This window comes from Gallinula chloropus (assembly GCF_964237585.1).
Source record: "Gallinula chloropus genome assembly, chromosome: 11".
NCBI lineage: Eukaryota > Metazoa > Chordata > Aves > Gruiformes > Rallidae > Gallinula > Gallinula chloropus.
The window spans coordinates 2857486-2874779 of record NC_140096.1 but is presented as its reverse complement, the minus strand read 5'-3'; the positions used below and the strand labels follow the sequence as shown (position 1 = coordinate 2874779).

Sequence of the window (17294 nt, the reverse complement as noted above, 5' to 3'; positions counted from 1 at the left end):
CGGCACCGAGCGCTGCCAGCGCCGTGCGCTCCCCTCGTACCAGCTCCAGCGGCCCCGGGGCTCCCTCGCCGCCGTTGGAGCTCCCCCCAGCTAAGCGCTCCCATCCCAGCCCACCACTGCCGGGGCCTCCCCACAGCCCCCCGGCCCCTCCCGCACCGTCCCGGCGGTGGCCGCGCCCCCTCCCCGCCGCCCGCGTGACCCCGGGGCGGGTGCCGATTGGCCGCCGGTACCGGAGCCGGCGTGCAGCCGGCCGGGGCGCGTCAGTTCCGGGTTAGCGGGCGATGCTGTCGGTCGTGGGCAGCTCGGGCCCCGGCGGGGCGGCCGGCTCCGGGCCGGGCCTCGGCGGGGACGGGGACTTCCTGTCGCGGTACCGGCTGGTGTCGGCCAAGCTGCGGCGGCGGTTCCTGCGGAAGCCGAACGTGGCGGAGGCGGCGGAGCAGTTCGCGGCGCTGGCGCGGGAGCTGCGCGCCCAGGAGAGCCTGCCCTACGCCGCCTGGTGCCAGCTGGCCGTGGCGCGCTGCGCGCAGAGCCTCTTCCACGGGCCGGCCGAGGCGGCCGCCCTGGCCGAGGCAGCGCGGCTCTTCCTGCGCCAGGAGCGGGACCTGCGGCAGCGCCTGGGGCTGCGCGGCGGCTTCGGCGAGCACGTGGCGGCGGCGCAGAGCTGCGGCGCCTTCGCCGCCCGCCTGCACCTGGAGCGGGGGCAGCCGGCGCTGGCGGCCGGGCTGTGCCTGGAGCTGGCGGCCGCGCTGCGCGACGCGGGCCTGGCCTCCCGCGCCGCCGCGCACCTGCAGCGGGCGGCCGAGCTGCTGACGGCGGCGCGGCTGCCGCTGGAGGCCCTGCGCTGCCTGGCCGAGCGCGCCTCCTGCCTGCTGCTGGGCCGCGACTACGCCGGCGCGCTGGCGGCGCTGACGCGGGCGCAGGCCCTGGCCGCGGCCGGGCTGAGCGGGGCCGGGGGCGCGCCCGGCGGCGCCTTCATGGATATGCTGGCGCGCTGCGAGGTGTCGCGGGTGCTGCTGCTCCTGCTCCTCCAGCCGCCGCCCGCCAAGCTGCTGCCCGAACACGCCCGGACGCTGGAGCAGTACTGCTGGGAAGCACCCGAGGCCGGCGCGGGGCCCGGGGGCGGCCCCGGGGCTAGCGGAGGGCTGCCGCCGGCGGCGAGTTACCTGCCGGCTGAGCTCTTCCTGCTGCTGCAGTCGGCCGTGCTGGCGTGCCAGGAGAAGGACGCTGAGGCGCTGAAGGCCCTGCAAGCCGAGCTCTGGCCGCTGCTTAGTGCCGAGCAGAACCACCTGCTGCACCTGGTGCTGCAGGAGATGCTCAGCCCGGCTGGACAAGGGCTCTGAGCGCCGGTGCCCGCAGGGACGGGCTGGGCTGTGCCGTGATTCCACAGCGTGGGGCTTGGACTTGTTACTTGATCTTCTGTCAGCATGCGTTCTGTGTCATTTTTTTAAAAAAGTATGAATCCTGTAATATATACAAGTAATAATTGATGAGCAAATGTGTTCATCTACTCATCTGGTTATTTGTCACAGTAAACTGCTCACTCTCTGTGTTGAAAGTTGTCATGCTTGGAGGAGTGTAATCCCAGAGCAGGAAGGCTGATCCAAGGCAGGATCTGGCTATTGCTTAAAAAACCTGGCTGCACTTCACCCTCCTAGCAAGGTTTCCTGCCTGCATCCCCTCGAAGGGGAACAGCCTGTATTGCTTCAAATACCGTTTCCCAGGAATTGGAATGAGTGTTTTTCTCAAACAATCTGTCTTGCAAGATACCAGAAGATAACAGCCTGTGGAGGCAGGGAATGTTTTGTGGACTGGCTCTTAGGAGGTGAGAGCCAGTCCACAAAACATCTGCAGGGTGTTGGACTAGGGCCCTGTCCTCCAGAGTCTGTAAGGGCCTGTAGAGTCTTCTCAAAGCAGCTGCTCTGACAAACCAGATACTGTGCTCAGGTGGGGTCCTCGTGTGAGAAACCATCTCAGCACTGTCCCTGCAAGGGCAGCCCCTGGATAAACAGGATCCTGTCCTTACCTGATCAGGAGCAGGGACAGGCCAGTGGGGCCCTGCAGTGGAGGCAGCAAAGGCAGCATAAAGATGCAGGTTCAAGATGTCTGGCACACACCTGGCATCCAAGAACTACAAGTTTATGCTGCTGTATGCTGGATCCTTGGGTGGTGATACCTTCTTTCTCAGTCTCAACTCCTAACCTGAATGCATAGCGTGGTGGTGGGGGGGTTATTTTCTTTCTAAGTAAAGTTGTGCTTTGCTTGGACCTCCTGCTTAATCGTTCTGAGTACCACACAGGAGGTTACAGAAGCTCATCTTGCTGGTGTGGTTGTTAAAAGAGATTAGTTAGGAGAGGGTTAACCTGGGCCCTGGGGCAGGTAGAAAAGGTTAACTGTACATGCACCCATCTACTGGGACGGGACAGACAGAACTAAGAGGAGGATTGGGTCCAGCCACACCAAGACTCCTACCTGAGAATGGGCTTAGAAAGCAACGCGGTCCAGTGTGAATCTCCCTGGTTTGGCTGGCTGGTGGGATGTGACACACCCTTGCCTGAGGCCGAGCAGCGTTCAGCCTGGGAGGACAGGCACCTTGTGCCCCTCTCAAGGCCCATCTGAGTTGCCCTCAGCAACTGCATCTCTCCTGAGCACAGTGGCCAGCGCTGCACGAGGAGAGCTGGCTGCCATCTCCTGACCACCAGTGCAGAGGAGCATCCCAGGCATGGTGAAAGGCTGGATGGCAATGAGAATGGAGCAGAGGCACCAGCTCTATCCCCAAACAGCAGACAGAGACCCACATGCGCTCGCTGAGGTGCTGGCCCAGTCCCTCTTGTTGATGCCCTCGCAGAAGGACAGACATCTGCCTTGCACCCCACTGCCTCCAGGGACGGAGACTCCACCACTTCCCCAGGCAGCCTAACAACCCTCTGTGAAGAAATTGTTCCTAACACCCAATCTGACCCTCCCTTGGTGCCACTTGAGGCTGTTTCCTTGTGCCCTACCATTTGTCACGAGGGAGAAGAGGTCACCCCCTGGCTCTCTACAGCCTCCCTTCAGCCTCCCCTCAACCTCCTTCTCCAGACTGAACCCCCCAGTCCCCTCAGGTGCTCCCCACGCCGTTTATCTTCCAGTCCCCTCACCTCTGCCCTTCTCTGGACACGCTCCAGCACCTCAATGTCCTCCTGGTAGCGAGGGCCCCTAAACTGGGCGCAGTTGTGCCCCTCTCCTTGGCCATCCGGATCAATCAGTTACTGGTTATCCCATGCACAGCCACTGCCCTCCTCCAGCCCTTCAGAGGCTGGAGCCACAGCCGCGTAGATTGGCTCCCCGGCAAGGGACCGAGGACGCCGAGGCTGCCTGAAACAAGGATCCTTCGGCGAGGGGAGCGGGGCGGGCCCCGCAGCGGCCGCTGAGGGAGCCGGAAAGCGCTGGGAGGTGAGGCGCAGGCCGCAAGGCGCGGCGGGCCTCGGGGAGCGGGGCTCGGGGAGCGGGGCTCGGGGAACGGGCCTCGGCTCCCCGGCAGCGCGGCCCGGAGAGCTGCGTTACCCGCGGGCACCGAGCAAGGTCCCGCCGGGCGGGATCCGAGCGCCCGGAGAGGCCGCCGGGCAGCGGCCGCCCGCCCGCGGCAGGAGCGAGCTGTTGGCGGCGGGAGGCGCTGGGCTGCCGGGGGCCGGGCGAGCCGCTTGCCGAGCCCCGGCACCCGCAGCCGGGGCAGGCGGAGACTCCGCGTTCGGCTGCGGTTCCCCGCGCGGTTCCCGGCCGGGCCGGCAGCTCGGAGCCCCGGGCAGTGCTCCCTCGGGGACTCGGCGCTTGGCGTCCCGGGGCGGCTGGCAACGAGCGAGGGGTTCTTCCTTCCCTCTCCCTTTCCCTTCCCCTTCCCTTCCCGGTCTGCGGCTCCTGTGCCGCTTCCCGGGAGGCCGAGGGGTCGCTGTGCGGGGGCTGCAGCCCCTCTCTCTGCCCCCAGCATGGCTCTGCCCAGCGCGCTGCGCCCACCGCTCCGGCGCCTTCGCCCCCTGCGCGCCCTCCTGAGCAGCCGGCCCGCCGGGAGCAACACCGGGAGGAAGCACAAGGAGAAAAAGGCCGGGGAATGGTGCAGCCTGCCGGGCTCTTCCTGGGAGCAGAGGTACGGCTCTTCCAAACCTGCCCAAGCCATCTTCTGAAGCAGCCAGCACCCGAGGCAGGCAGAGCAGGGGGTTTGGCGGGGGGGGGGGGGGGGTTCACCCCACCCGGCTCTCCCCAGTAGGAACGGGAGAGCCAGGGCTCAGCTGGCTTCCCTGGAGCTTGGCCCAGGGAGAGGAAGAATGGAAAGGCCAAACGAGCAGCTCTTAAGAGGAGAGGAGAAGAAGCAGACTGCTCGCCATGCTGGCAGGCAGAAAGCCTTAGTCCTTCTGGTTTGCAGCTCTGTGGCTGCAAGCAGGTGGTGCTGGGTGCTTTGGAAGCAGCTCCAAAGAACCCCAGTAGGCAGGAACAGCAGCTTCCCAGCTGTGGGGTGAGTTCTCCATAGGCTGGATGGGTCTGTACGTGATGGGTCTTTGTGATGGTTTGGATCATATCCCCCTCACCCCTTACTCATATATTTAGATTTAATCTAGGACAGCAAAAATGATGTAATAGTGGCTGGAAATCTGACCTGGTAGGTGATGCAGGATGGCCATGTCAAGTGATGAGAGAAGCATCTCTCCCAGGGGCAGACTCAAGGGAGATGGGGCTCGGGCTGTCCTCAGAGCAGCAAGGGGTGGCCAACGCCTCCAAATCACTGGGAGAAAGCACCAGAGCCATGTCAAGCTACAACAGGATCTCTTTTCTTTCTTCTCCCTTCTCTGCCTGCACTTTGGTGGTTGGTTGATTGGTCTGGCGCAGCGACCTCGCCCCTTTTGGGCCCTGCCTGGCTCTGTTCGGCTGTTCCGGACGGTCCGGCTGTTGCACTGGTCTGGCTGTTTCACCATGAGCATCAGGAGGCGAGTGGCTCTGGGCACTACTGTGATCTTGTACTTTGCAGGTTAGCCGATGCAGTGACCCCTCTGTGGAGACTGTCCTACCAGGAGCAGCTGCAGGTAAACTACTCGCATGGGCTTTTCTCTGTGGTGTCAGCCCAGCTGCCCTTCCTGCCCCCTTTGAGCAGCACCCCTGGCATCTCTGTCTCATGATGCTGTAACCTCTTCAGAGCCTGGTCACTGCTGCTTCAATTCTTCAGTTGTCACAGGCAGAACGGGCTGGTTCCCAGTGGGGGTGTGTGTGGTCACCCACAGCAGATGCTGGGCACTCCCACAGTAATCCTGTCCAGTGGGGGACAGCTGGTTCCCTGGGGTTTCAGGTTGGACCAAGTGCTCCAGGCCAGTGCTTGGGGACCATGGACACGGGATTTCTCTCTCTCCCCTTTGCTCCAAGCAGCTGTGGTGATGAGAAAAGCAGAGTTCCTCTGGGGCTGTATCCCACTTGTAGCATCCCCTGCTGTTGGCCTTCCCTGGGGTGGGTGATTAACAGCTGCCCACTGTTGTTTGGCCCTCTGAGAGTGTTTCTGACCTTGATCTCCTCTGCAGGTGAAGTATGAAAGCCAGAAGAAGATTTTGCAGACACTGACATCTTGTCTTGAGGAGAGGGGTAGAGATATACAGAAAACTGGTGGACTCTGCTGTCCTCTCCAGCCTGTAGTCCCTTCAGTGAGTATCTGGTGGGAACACTCTCCCTTCAGAGCCACCAACAATGTCTTGCTTAGCTCCCAAAGACTCTGACAGAGGGGATTATTTGGTTGCAGGGAATGTATCTGTGGCAGTCCTTGCTAGCTTCTGCTTCACAGGCTGTGACTGCCAGAGAGTGAAACAGGCCTGGGGATTAGGGTCCCTTTTCTTCTGCCCAAGCCTCCTGTGATAAGCTTCTCACCATGTGTCACAGAGACCCATTTCTTCTTCCCATGGGGAAGTGCCAGGGGTCTTGAGCACAAGCTCCATTTCTGTGTTTTGCATGTTCCTGTTTAGCTGCTTGTGTTACCAGAGAACAACCAGGCTGGGCTTTGGCTTTCCTCCATTGCTCCTTTTAATCCCAGGCTTTACTTTTCCTTCTTTTTCTTCCTCAGCCCATCATTAATGGCTACAGAAACAAATCCACTTTCTCTGTGAACCAAGGACCAGATGGGAACCCCAAAACCGTGGGGCTGTATGTGGGAACTGGCAGAGGTCAGCACAGGACAAGGAGCTGCGTAGACAACTGCTGGCATGGGCCAGGCTGGGGCAAGGCTCTGCTGTGCCAGCCTCCAGCCAGGTTAGAAGCCTGGATGCTGACAGCAATGCCACCAAGCCTGGGGCAGCACTACCAAAGCCTCTGTTCATTGGTTTCTTAAGAAGCACCACTCTCTCATCTGCTAAATACAGCAGTAATGATGGCAGCCCTGGCAGCAGCCCCTCCAGGATTCAGCTTTGTTAATCTGGATCCTGGTTTTGGCAGGCTCTAGGAGCAGGACAGGGGGACGTGCATGTCTGTAGGCAGTAGAGTGACATTGGGGGGGGTGTTTGGGGTGTGTGAGGCAGTTTGGGTTTGTGTGAAGATGATGTGAGCTTTGAGCTCCTTGCAGGCTGCTCAGCTGGGAACTCCTCCACACCACTGGCACTCGGGTTTGCTTATCCATGTCCATAGCAGGAGGTGCTGGGGTGGTTGCTGTGTCCTTTTCCCACTGGGAAGAAGTAATGCCATGGCTGTGTTTTACCTCTGAAGGCACTGGGGTGGTTGCTGTGTCCTTTTCCCACTGGAAAGAAGTAATGCCATGGCTGTGTTTTACCTCTGAATGCAGAAGTTTGGCATTTACACTGAAGTGGGGATGCAACTGGCTGTGTTGCTGCTGCAAACCCACACTGGTATTCACCAGGTAGAAGAACACCTTGCTCTGCACTGCCTCTGTTTAAGAACAGAGCAGTGGCTCCTTTGCTTGTTGCTAGATGACATTTTAAAAGCTCCCAGAGATCCAGCCTTTTCACAGAAGTTAGTGACAGTAATCCCTGGCAAAGGCAATCCTGGCAGGTCCTGCAGACTGAGGGTGCCCAGAACTACACAGGATTTAGGGGGCACTCAGATACCAGGGCTTCTTTTTTATTTTTCTTCTCTTTTTTTTTGTGTACAATGGGTAAATCCAGGGGAAAGGCCTTTCCATCCTGTCAGATGCTACAGCAGTTCATGTGCTACAGCCTGTAGAATGAAACAAAAACCTTTAAATACCTTCCTGTCTCTCTCCAGCAAGAAATATTGTCTGTGTGAACGCCAGCCACGTGGAGAACATACCCCCTAAACACAAACAAGTAGCTCAGGTAAATGTATGACTGTGGAACAGAGAGAGACTGCTACAGCTCTTATTTGGGGGAACACTGTAATTTGAATGACACTGGGTTTGCAAGTCCATTTTCATGTTCTGAGAACTTTCAGGCCTGACTGGTGAATGGATCAGTAATTTTTAAACTTGCATGTTAATGGTGCAGCCTCTGAACCGTCCCAAAGAATGAAGCTAATCAGTGCCAGTGCCTCCCTGCCAAGCTATTAAAATAGGCATGAATCACAAAATTGAAGTTATTAAAATGTCTTCTGAGGCCTTGGGAAGAGCTTTCACTCAGGGCTGAAATCAAACAGAGCAGCCAGATGGTGCTAGTGGGAAGGTGACCTTTTGGGGATACACAGACCCTGTGCTAAGACCAGAGCAGTTGTCTTCACTGTCCTACAAGTGCCATTTCCCCTCTGCTCAGTGCTATGAGGAGTTCATCCGTGGATCCCCCCTGGATCCCTGCATCCTGTTCCACAAAGGGGGGCACTGGCGGGAGCTCCTGGTACGCACCACCAGCCACGGCCACACCATGGCTATCGTCACCTTCCACCCCCAGGCGCTGGGCCAGGTGAGCACAGGGAGGACAGGGGCCCTGGCAAGGGGCACATCAGGGGTCTGGCTGACCCGAGCTGCTGGGTGTATCGATGGGGAGTGGTGTCTGACAGCCAGGTTTTCCTTCCTTGTGCTTGACAGGAGGCCCTGGCTGCTCAGAAAGCTCTGCTGAAGGAATTCTTCACGTGTGGACCTGGAGCAGCCTGTGCCTTGACTTCACTCTATTTCCAGGAGAGGTAAATCAGTTGGTGCAGGGAAAGAGCAGAGACACTTCCTTTTTCTTCCCCCAATTCGATAAAATCCAAATTCTGCCAGCTCAGGGAGCACTTGAAGAGAATGAAATGTTTGGGTGTCTCTTGCAGATGTGGCTTTGAGGTGGCCACACCTTCTGTTTTCCCAGCCCTGAAATACTTGCACACAGCACAGCTCTAAGTCATGGAAGTTCCAGGCCTGGGAAACTAAAGGGAAAAAAACCTCCAGTGACTTTCCCAAGACAGTAAATCACATTAGCAGCAAACTGGGGAATGGACACTAGGACTGTGGGTTTCTGTGGAGTCATTTTGATCCTGGGAATGGGAATGGAAACGAGCTGCCTCTCTGCTGCCTTCTAACAGCTGGTTTTTGTGTGCTCTCTAGCACCATGACCCGCTGCTCCCACGAGCAGTCCCCCTTCCAGCTCCTCCATGGAGAGCCACACATCTTTGAAGAAGTGCTTGGCCTGAAGTTCCGCATCTCTCCAGATGCCTTTTTCCAAGTAAACACAGCTGGAGCAGAGGTTCTGTACCAGACAGTCAGGGAGCTGAGTCAGGCTGCTGGGGACACCATCCTCCTCGACATCTGCTGTGGAACAGGTGAGCAGTGGCCATATGAACCCAGCTCCTGGGGCTGATGCTTTGCTTCCCAACCCCCTCTACCTAAAATCTTGTTTCTTCAGCGTGAAGGTAGAGGGATTACTTTTATATCCTTCCTTTCCAGGCACAATTGGTCTCTCTCTGGCTCACCAAGTGTCCAAGATCATTGGTATTGAGGTGGTGGAGAAGGCAATAGAGGATGCCAGGTGGAACGCAGCATTCAATGGTGAGTTCAGACTCACCTTGGGGGAAGGTTTTGCACTAACTGCTGGAAAATCAGAAGCAGAAGGGAGCAGAGGGATCCTACCAAGTCACCTCCATGCAGCAGAGGGTGGTACTTCATGTTACCGGGCTCTGGTGCCACTGGCTGTGCTCGGTTCACGTGGCTGCTGTTTGCTCCACAGGCATTTCAAACGCTGAGTTCCACAGTGGCAGAGCAGAGGTGACGTTGCCACGGCTCCTGTCAGCCTGGGAAGATGCCCGACCCCTTGTTGCTGTGGTGAACCCATCTCGGGCTGGGCTCCGTGAGACAATATGCTATTCTTCTTCATCTCAAAACTAGAGCCTTCTGTAGAAGCTCAGTGAGACCTGTTACCCTGGCTCCAAACCCTCTGCTCGCCCAGTCTCTAGTCTCTTACCTCATTGCTGACAGCAGCTAAAATCCCATGGAGCCTGCAGTTTTCAGTGTCTTCACTGTGCTTTCTCTGTAAAGCAGAGAGCTCAAGTAGCTTTTCCCTCTTTCACAGGCTTACAGAGTGCTTTAGGAGAGAAGGAGCACCTGGAGGGCTGTGGTGTAATGTCCCAGATAAAGTGAGGGCACCTTAAGGTTGCACAGGGTGGTAAAGCCCAGTTGAGGTTTAACTGTGTCCTTGGGGGGGAAAACCCTCTCCTGAAAATGTCAGAATCTCCCCTTGCTGCAGTGCATCTGTTGCCCCTCATCCTCTTCTTGTGCCCCTCTCAGAAGATTCTGGCTCCATCTTCTCTGTAATCCCCCATGAGGCTCTTAAAGATAGCAAATGGGTCCCTGCTCATCTTCTCTTCCCCAGGATGCACAACCCCAGGTCTCACACTCTCCCTGTGCATGCCGTACCCCAGCCCTCTGACCATCACAGAGGTCTCCACTGGCCAGTGGAAGCCCAGTGTGTATGGGGAAGTCCCAAACTGGTCCTGGTGCCCAGATGCAGTCTCACAAGTGTGTGTGGAAGGTCTGACATGCCTCTGCTTATTGAAGTGACAATTTTTGTCTCATCCTTCATCCCCATGGGAGGCAGAGGGATTCCTCCCCCTGCTCTACCCGGCCCAATTGGCTGAGCTGTCAGCAGTGTGGGTCGCAGCCCTCGCCTCCTGAGAGCCACTCTGTGAGGCAGGAGATGACAAAACGTGTGTATTATTTTCCCCTGCTGGTTTTGACAGTCCAGTGTCGCTCTGTGATGCTTGCTGTGCAGTCATTCCTTCTGGAGAGCTCGGGGTGGGGGTGGTGGGTGCACAGGAAAGCACAGTGTCTGGTTTTGCAGATTCCAGGGTTGTGCGAGCCATCCGAAACTGCGCGTCCATCCGAAGGCTGCTGTACATCTCCTGCAAGCCAGAGGGAGAAGCCATGAGGAACTTCCTTGAGTAAGAACCTTCCTCTCTCCCTTTCCACTGACCTCCATGACAGACCCTAATGACAGACCCTGCTGTGACTAAGCAAGGACATAAATACCTCACCTTGGCTCAGGAAGGTTTTTCTTGCCACTGAACTTTAGTGTTTCCCAAACTTCGGTGGCATCGTGCATCCTCCCCTGACAGAACAGCACATCTGGATGTAGGATATGGAGCCCAGTGGGTTCACAGCAGGAAGGGTGCCCTCCAGCCATGAAGTGAAGCCAAGGAGATCAGTGACTTGCTCATGGTTGATGGTTTAGATGAGTCTTCCTTAGGGGCAGGCCTGTTTGCAGGTGAAACGCAATGGAAGCGGTGCAGACCTGAGGTTAGTTCCTGAGTGTTGTCTTCCAGCTGGGATAGCTTGTGAGAAAGGGAGCTTTAAACCTGCCAGTGAACCTCAGCTTGTCCAGAGCTGTTTGGGGGTTCAGTATTGATGGTCCCAGACCTCAGGTTGTGTCAGCTGCAGACTCTGAGAGATGCTGGTCAGATCCACTGTTTCCTTAGCGCATCACCTGTGCTCTTGTGTTATTGGTAATGGTGGGAAGGTCTGAAGGATGCTCTCTCTGCTCTCCACAGGCTGTGCTGCCCACCTGACAAGGGGAAGAAGCTGGTGGGAGAGCCATTTACCCCCATGTTGGCTATACCTTTTGACATGTTTCCTCACACTGTTCACTGTGAGCTGGTGCTGCTGTTCACCCGCTGACAAGGAGGCTGGTGTGCCAGCTCTGGGAGCTTTGGAAGCAACCTTCTGTCCTGAGGACTGAACCAGTTAGGATTTTAACTTATTTTCTATAAAAAGTTATATAAAAATAAATAATTTTGCTCTTGCTCTTACTATGGGTTGCCTAACTACACTCTTCTGTAAGGAAGCACTCAGATTTCTGGGATGAAAGGGTTCTTCACAGTATTTCATCACCCTTCCCTCCCCTGCAAAAACCTCTTCTTGGGCTGCTGGTTAAAGCAGCCTGGAAAACACCCTCTCCCTGGTGTTGTGGGGTTTCACCATCAACATGTGACTATGAAGTACTAAAATCCACTGTATTTTCTCATACTGACATGCTGGTAGCTCGCTGCTTCCTGCAAGAGTCTTTCAGGGGGTTTTCAAGGTGATAGTGAAGTTGTGATGAAGAAACTGTAGGGACTAGAGATCCTGGGAGAACATTGACTTGTGGGGTCTGGGAATTATTTCCTGCATAAGCTTCCAAAGCCAATATTGAATCAGTGTCAGGCACAGGAATAAGTTGGAGGCAACAAAAAAGGTTTTTTCTCTAAAATGAAATGAACAGAGAACAGATTAAAGTGCCCCTCCTTCCACACCTGCCTCCTGCTTCTCTCCTAATGCTGATACCTAAATATGAAGTGCCCTGTGAAAATGCCAACAGCAACAAGTTACTTCCTCATCAAGTTGCTCTCCAATAGCTAATTAAAAAATGTGATGTTTTATGTCTGTCCTGCCACGCTCACTGACCTACAAGCCGTGAGGCTCAGTGTTAGATGAAGTTCTCTCCAGCTCTTCAAAAGGCAGAGCTGCTACAACCTGGAGGTAGGTCTGAGTGAGCAGAGTTTCCTTGTGTTTTATGAACTTGAGGTGTGTGTGTGGGGTGTTTTGGGGGTGCTTTTGGTCTGTTTGCTTTTAATTTTACTGTTCTGTTGTACTGAAGTTACCTTCTGTTTTAGCCTGAACACACCTCTACAGTCAGGCTGTTAAACTGGACCATTTTGTTTTGTCCTGGGTTTGGCTAGGGTTGGGCTAATTGTCACCAGAAGCTGGGACAGGACACAGCCAGGACCAGTGACCCAGACTAACCCAAGGGGTATTCCATGCCGTACCATGTCATGCTCAGTACAAAAGGGCTGAGCTGGGGAGGGGGCGCAGGGCTCAGGGGAGCTCTGGCATCTGCAGGGGGCTGAGCACAGGGTGGGAGTTGTGCAGTTTGGTGAGAAACCACCCTGTGCATCCCCAGTTCTGTGTATTCCAAGTGCTGTTGTCAGTCCCCCACCTGCTGTCCCAGCAAACTGTCCCTGTCCCACCCCACGAGGTCTGGCTCTGTCTCCCCATTCTCCTCCCCATCCCATGGGGGGTGTGTGGGGGGAGTGGGGGGGTGAGTGAGCTGCTGCATGGTGCTCAGGTGTTCGGGGCTGAACCAGGACACCTCTGGAAAAGGAGTTCCCTATCTGATTTGAGCAAATCAAGGCTGATAAGCTCCCAACATTTTAACTCTGTTCCTATGGAACACTGAGCTTGGAATATTAACAACCACCAGTTCTAAGACCACAGGGACTCAAAATACATGGGGTTGGGGCTTGAGGCTTACTTTTGCAGGCTGTTCCAGCCTCTTGTTTGCAGTTTGCAGCAGGGGGTGCAGGCTCTGCAGCACTTCTGGTTTGTGTCATTACACCTTGGCTTCTCGCTGCAGGGTCTGAAGGGGGTTCTGCTCAGCCTGGCTATACTTTTGTCAAAATGGGATTTGTTACAAATTAGAGGGGGAGATATAGGGAAGCCTTTAAATTGCAAAGTAACAGGGGATCAGGAAACCTTTCTGGAGAGCTGAACACCCAGGGCAGGTTTTATCTGCAGTGGGGTGTACAGTGGCCTCACCGTGCCTTTTTGGCACCAGGTTCCAGGAGAGCTGCAGGGCCAAGAAGACATCGTTCTTGCTTCTTCTGGGGCAAATTAAGTGCTGCGTTGAAAGCCTCGAAGGACAGCGGGGGACACAGTTACCCCCATGCCCTTCTGCTACCGCGTCCTGCCTTTCCCACTGTGGGAGCTGCGTTTGGCTGCCACCCCGCACCCCTGGGCCTGGCTGCGCTTCCCTTTCTCCGGGGGTGATTTCTGGAAGCGCAGGAAAGCCGAGGATGGCTTGAGGAGCGGTGGGATGCGGACAGCTCGGCAGGTGCGGGCGCTGCCTGGCTCTGGCTGCGGGGCATTAGGACCCAGAGGTTGCGGAGCGGAGGAGGCTGCGCTCGCCCTCCCTGCCTCTGCAGCTCCAGCCAGTCCTCTCTATGCCTCAGCTCCTTCCATGGTGACAGGCTGCCTCCCGCCTGCTCGGGCAGCCAGAGCAAGGCCAGTCCCCAACCAGCGGCTCCCAGCAGCTCCATGGCATCTCCCAGGACTGTCACCATCGTCGTCCTCTCGGTGGCCTTAGGGCTCTTCTTCGTCTTTATGGGGACCATCAAGCTGACCCCTCGGCTCAGCAGAGACGCCTACAATGAGATGGTGAGTGTGGCACGGAGGGGGACACGTCAGGGCTCTCCCCCCCTCCCCCCCCAGCCTTGCAGCAGGAGCCGTGTTTGCGGAGGGATGCGCGGAGTGGGGCTGCCGAGCAATGGGAGGGAGAGGGAAGAAGCTTATGTGGCTCCTAATTTGATGGGCATGGAGAGAAACAAATGGTGTGCCGTGCCCAGGATATCCTGGCAGCCTTTCCCCGGGCTCAGAGCCTACCCATGGGAAAGCTCTTGTGGATTAAGGGACAGGGAGAGCAGGCAGGGGGGACAGGGTGGCACACCGGTGCCTGCAGAGGATGGGGACACAAGGGTCTCTGAAAAGCTGAATAGGAGCCAGACCTGCAGCAGGCAGCTACAACTGATCCCTGGGATAATAGCTGCCTCCTGGATCCGGGGTAGGAACAGCAGACGCCTGCTTTGGCAGCCAGATGATCAGCCCCAGAATTCTGTGCTGTAAAGCAAGGATAATGGCCTGTCCCTACCTCAGCAGACGTGTGCAGGGATCAGTTCATGACCATGAGATCTGTGAGGTTCTTAGCTGGCTGAAGAATATAATTATTCATAGTCACCTTACTGGGGTTTTTTTTAGCCTGGGAAATGAGCCTCTCCTCCTCTTGCCCAACGTGAAAGGTAGGAGGAGAGGCAGGGGAAGTCACTGTCTGCATTTCTCAGCTGGAGAGCCAGTTTGTGCTCCCCTCTGCCCAGGGACAACCCGGCTGCAGAGCTTTGCTGGCTGGGAGCTGCAGGCAGGCAAAGCTCTGGCTGCCACATTTTTCTCCCTTGCCTATGTTTGTTTATTCTCCTACACCCCCCACCCCAACATTCCCACCCCCCTCCCCGCTCCCCCCGTTATGTTTATTGCAGTGGCTGAAAAGCATCGGTATAATTTTTGTACCTATAAAAAAAATAAATAAAACCCCAGTGCTGGAAGTTTCCAGCACATTCTGCTCTCTCCCTTTGCTCCACCTGCCCAGCTGCTTTTCCTGAGCTCTCAAATAACATCTGAATTGCAGTGCCTAGTCTGCATCCCAGCGCAGGGATCTCACAGGGAAGAACCACCAAAGAAGTAACTCAGGAGGAAGAGACTAAGCTAAAATGCCCAGAAAACAAAGCTCTTCTGCTACATAAGGGTCAGGAAGAAAGCACTGAGCTTTTAGAAGCACTGTGAAATCCTTCCTCTAGAAAACACTTGGCTTCTCTGTCCCCTCCTGCTTTATGAAAGTCAGGCCTACAGAGAAGAACGATCTCCATTTTTACAAGGGGGAGGCAGAGGTGCTCTGCTTTCCACAGCACCCAACCCAAAGCAGTAAGCCCACAGGCAACTAATGTTCAAATGCCAAGGACTCAAAGGGTTTTAAGGACAGGGGTTGCTCCTCCCTTGTTCCTTCCCTGAAACAAGGAGGCAGCCGTGTAAGGAGGCCGAGTCTTGCAACCTACACCGCTTCTAAATCCAGCGTAGACCAGGGAGTAAAGGGTGTGTAACACCATCTGGCTTTCATCTGAGGAGAGAAGGAATCATGCAGGTATGGAAGCACTGGGTCTCAGTTATGGTGAACAGTCCCAAGCTGAGATTGTACTACCCATCACCACTGGGATATTGTAATTGCTGTGAGGTAGAAGGGACTTCGGTTGTTCCTGCTGCTGCCTTGTCTTTGCAGGGACTGGGTGTGTTATTTAATTACAAAGCAGCTGTAGCTGCAGATTCCAGGAGAAGGTACACCTCCAAAGGTGGGGGGTAGGCTGCAGAACTCTTTTTCCAGTAAGGAGACAGCAGCTGCTAAAGGGGGAATTGCAGGTTGATGGTGTCAGTGCCTTTCCCAAGGGAAGCTTTAGGGTTGGATATTGTGCCAGAGGGGTCTGTGACAAGTGAAGTGATCTTCAGGTCATGCTGCATATCGCTTTGTTTGAGTGGAAGTCACCTTTGCCTTCCTCACATTATCACTGCTTGGTTTCAGAAACGAGCATACAAGAGCTACGTGCGGGCCCTCCCCATGCTGAAGAAGATGGGAGTCAGCTCCATCCTTCTCCGCAAGAGCATCGGCGCCCTGGAAGTGGCCTGTGGCATTGTCATGACACTGGTGCCTGGTCGCCCCAAAGACGTGGCCAACTTCCTCCTCCTCCTCCTGGTGCTTGCTGTGCTCTTCTTCCACCAGCTAGTGGGGGATCCCCTCAAGCGGTACGCCCATGCCCTGGTCTTTGGCATCCTGCTCACCTGCCGCCTGCTGATCGCCCGCCAGCCTGAGGAGCAGCCCCCAGAGAAGAGGATCCTGTCAGTGAACGGGGATGAGCAGCCGCTCATCCACGAAGCAGCCCCTGAGAAAGGCAAAATGAAGGTATCCTAGTTGAGCACGTGGGGAAAACATGGACCCTCGAGGCAGCTCTCTCCAAAATCACCCACAAAGTTTGGTTTGGTTTTTATTTTATTTACCTATTTATAATTTTTGCCTGTCTAAATAAAGTTGCACTTTTGGGGGTTGAGAGACACAGGGGATGTCTACACTGTAGTCTTTGCTTTTGCTGCTGCCCTGTAACGTGGAAAAAAACACGAGCTAGCTTTCATCACGACAGCTTGGAGGCAGTTAACAGCCTGGCTGGAGTAGTGCTGGCCTCAGCAGGGGCTGTGAAATCAGCCCAACAGCATGGGCAAAAACCTGGGCAGGTAGTCGTGCTAACTTGGCCCTGCTGCAAGGGGGGAGATGAGTCCCTGAGCATCAGCCCCAAGCCCTGTGGCATTGAAACCTAGCCTGGTTGCAGTTCTCCTGTGTGGCAGTCTTGGCAACTTGCTGGGCAGCACATTCCCAGTGTCCTGGTGCTGGTTGTGTGGCCCCATCTGCAAATCTACATTTCCTTTCCCATGGTTGAGGAGGGGGAAGGACCCTACCGAGCTTAAAAGTGCTGCCTGTTGTGTTTGAGAGAGGGATCCCTTAAGCCTTTGCTGCTTCTGTGTCCAGTGTTTTCTTTGTACTGGTTATCCAGGGAAAACATGGGATATGCTGCATCCTGCTCAATTTCCACTCCTTGCAGAGGCTCTAAAACTGGGACAATGGCCCGTATGACAGTAAATTTTTCCCTGTTTCACACGAGGCAGTGGCATCATTTCGCCCCTCTTTGCAGAGAGCAAGGATGCCTGGCTGAGGGGATGGGGTCCAGAACTGCCCAAAGAACTTAAAAAGTATGCCTGCTGTTGGCAAATAGCATCACGCTCCCTGTTTCCTCACAAGAAGAAAAAAATCTCTCTCTCTTTTTCCACAACTCCTGCAACTTTATAGAATTGTTGGTTCTTGCTTAGAGATGAGGGTCTGAACGTGCCCAGGCACCTTATTGTTCATCCCCCATTCAGCTCTGGTGAGCCAGGGGGAGTCCTGTCACCAGAGCCTGAACTCCCCTGTGTTGTATCTGTGCCAGTGTCAGAGGAAGCACATGTTATCTCCGAGTTTGTTTCCCTGGATGTTTGTCTGGTTTCAGTTTTTCCTTCTTAACTATTCATGAAAATAAACTTTTTGAGATTTGGAGAAAAACATCTTGACCCAAACAAGTCTCTTTTTTTTTGGGAGATGTGTGAAAATCCTTTTCCTGTGCTCAAATACCACCCCTGAAGCGGGCAGAATCGCTTCAGGGGGGTTTCAGGGAAAGCTTCCACCCTGCATCACCCTGTCTGTCTGAGCACTACTGGGTCACACATTAGTAAGTCATTTAAAAGAGATGTTTTGGAAATTTTCGTT

The 17294-nt window shown here is 55.5% G+C and overlaps 3 protein-coding genes across 3 annotated transcripts; all 3 read left to right on the top strand.

The window, feature by feature from the left end:
• The first annotated feature begins 278 nt into the window (after nucleotides 1-278).
• Nucleotides 279-1549, top strand: LOC311195786 (40-kDa huntingtin-associated protein-like). The gene has a single exon (XM_084269214.1). It carries the CDS (start codon nucleotides 282-284, stop codon nucleotides 1338-1340), a length of 1059 nt encoding a protein of 352 aa, XP_084125340.1. The 5' UTR covers nucleotides 279-281; the 3' UTR covers nucleotides 1341-1549.
• Nucleotides 1550-3962: 2413 nt separating this feature from the next.
• Nucleotides 3963-11111, top strand: TRMT2B (tRNA methyltransferase 2 homolog B; the record flags this gene model as incomplete). The annotated part of the gene is made up of 12 exons (XM_084269361.1): nucleotides 3963-4120; nucleotides 4997-5051; nucleotides 5538-5657; nucleotides 6071-6170; nucleotides 7222-7292; nucleotides 7722-7868; nucleotides 7994-8088; nucleotides 8489-8703; nucleotides 8828-8929; nucleotides 9108-9227; nucleotides 10218-10317; nucleotides 10924-11111. 12 exons carry the CDS (start codon nucleotides 3963-3965, stop codon nucleotides 11048-11050), a joined length of 1410 nt encoding a protein of 469 aa, XP_084125487.1. The 3' UTR covers nucleotides 11051-11111.
• Nucleotides 11112-13444: 2333 nt separating this feature from the next.
• TMEM35A (transmembrane protein 35A) lies at nucleotides 13445-15960 on the top strand (the record flags this gene model as incomplete). The annotated part of the gene is made up of 2 exons (XM_084269095.1): nucleotides 13445-13564; nucleotides 15528-15960. The coding sequence occupies 2 exons, from the start codon at nucleotides 13445-13447 to the stop codon at nucleotides 15912-15914; spliced, it is 507 nt and encodes a 168-aa protein (XP_084125221.1). The 3' UTR covers nucleotides 15915-15960.
• Between the last annotated feature and the right edge of the window lie 1334 nt (nucleotides 15961-17294).

Coding starts and splice junctions, on each gene's coding strand:
- LOC311195786 (XM_084269214.1), top strand. CDS start 282: ATGCTGTCGGTCGTGGGCAGCTCGGGCCCCGGCGGGGCGGCCGGCTCC.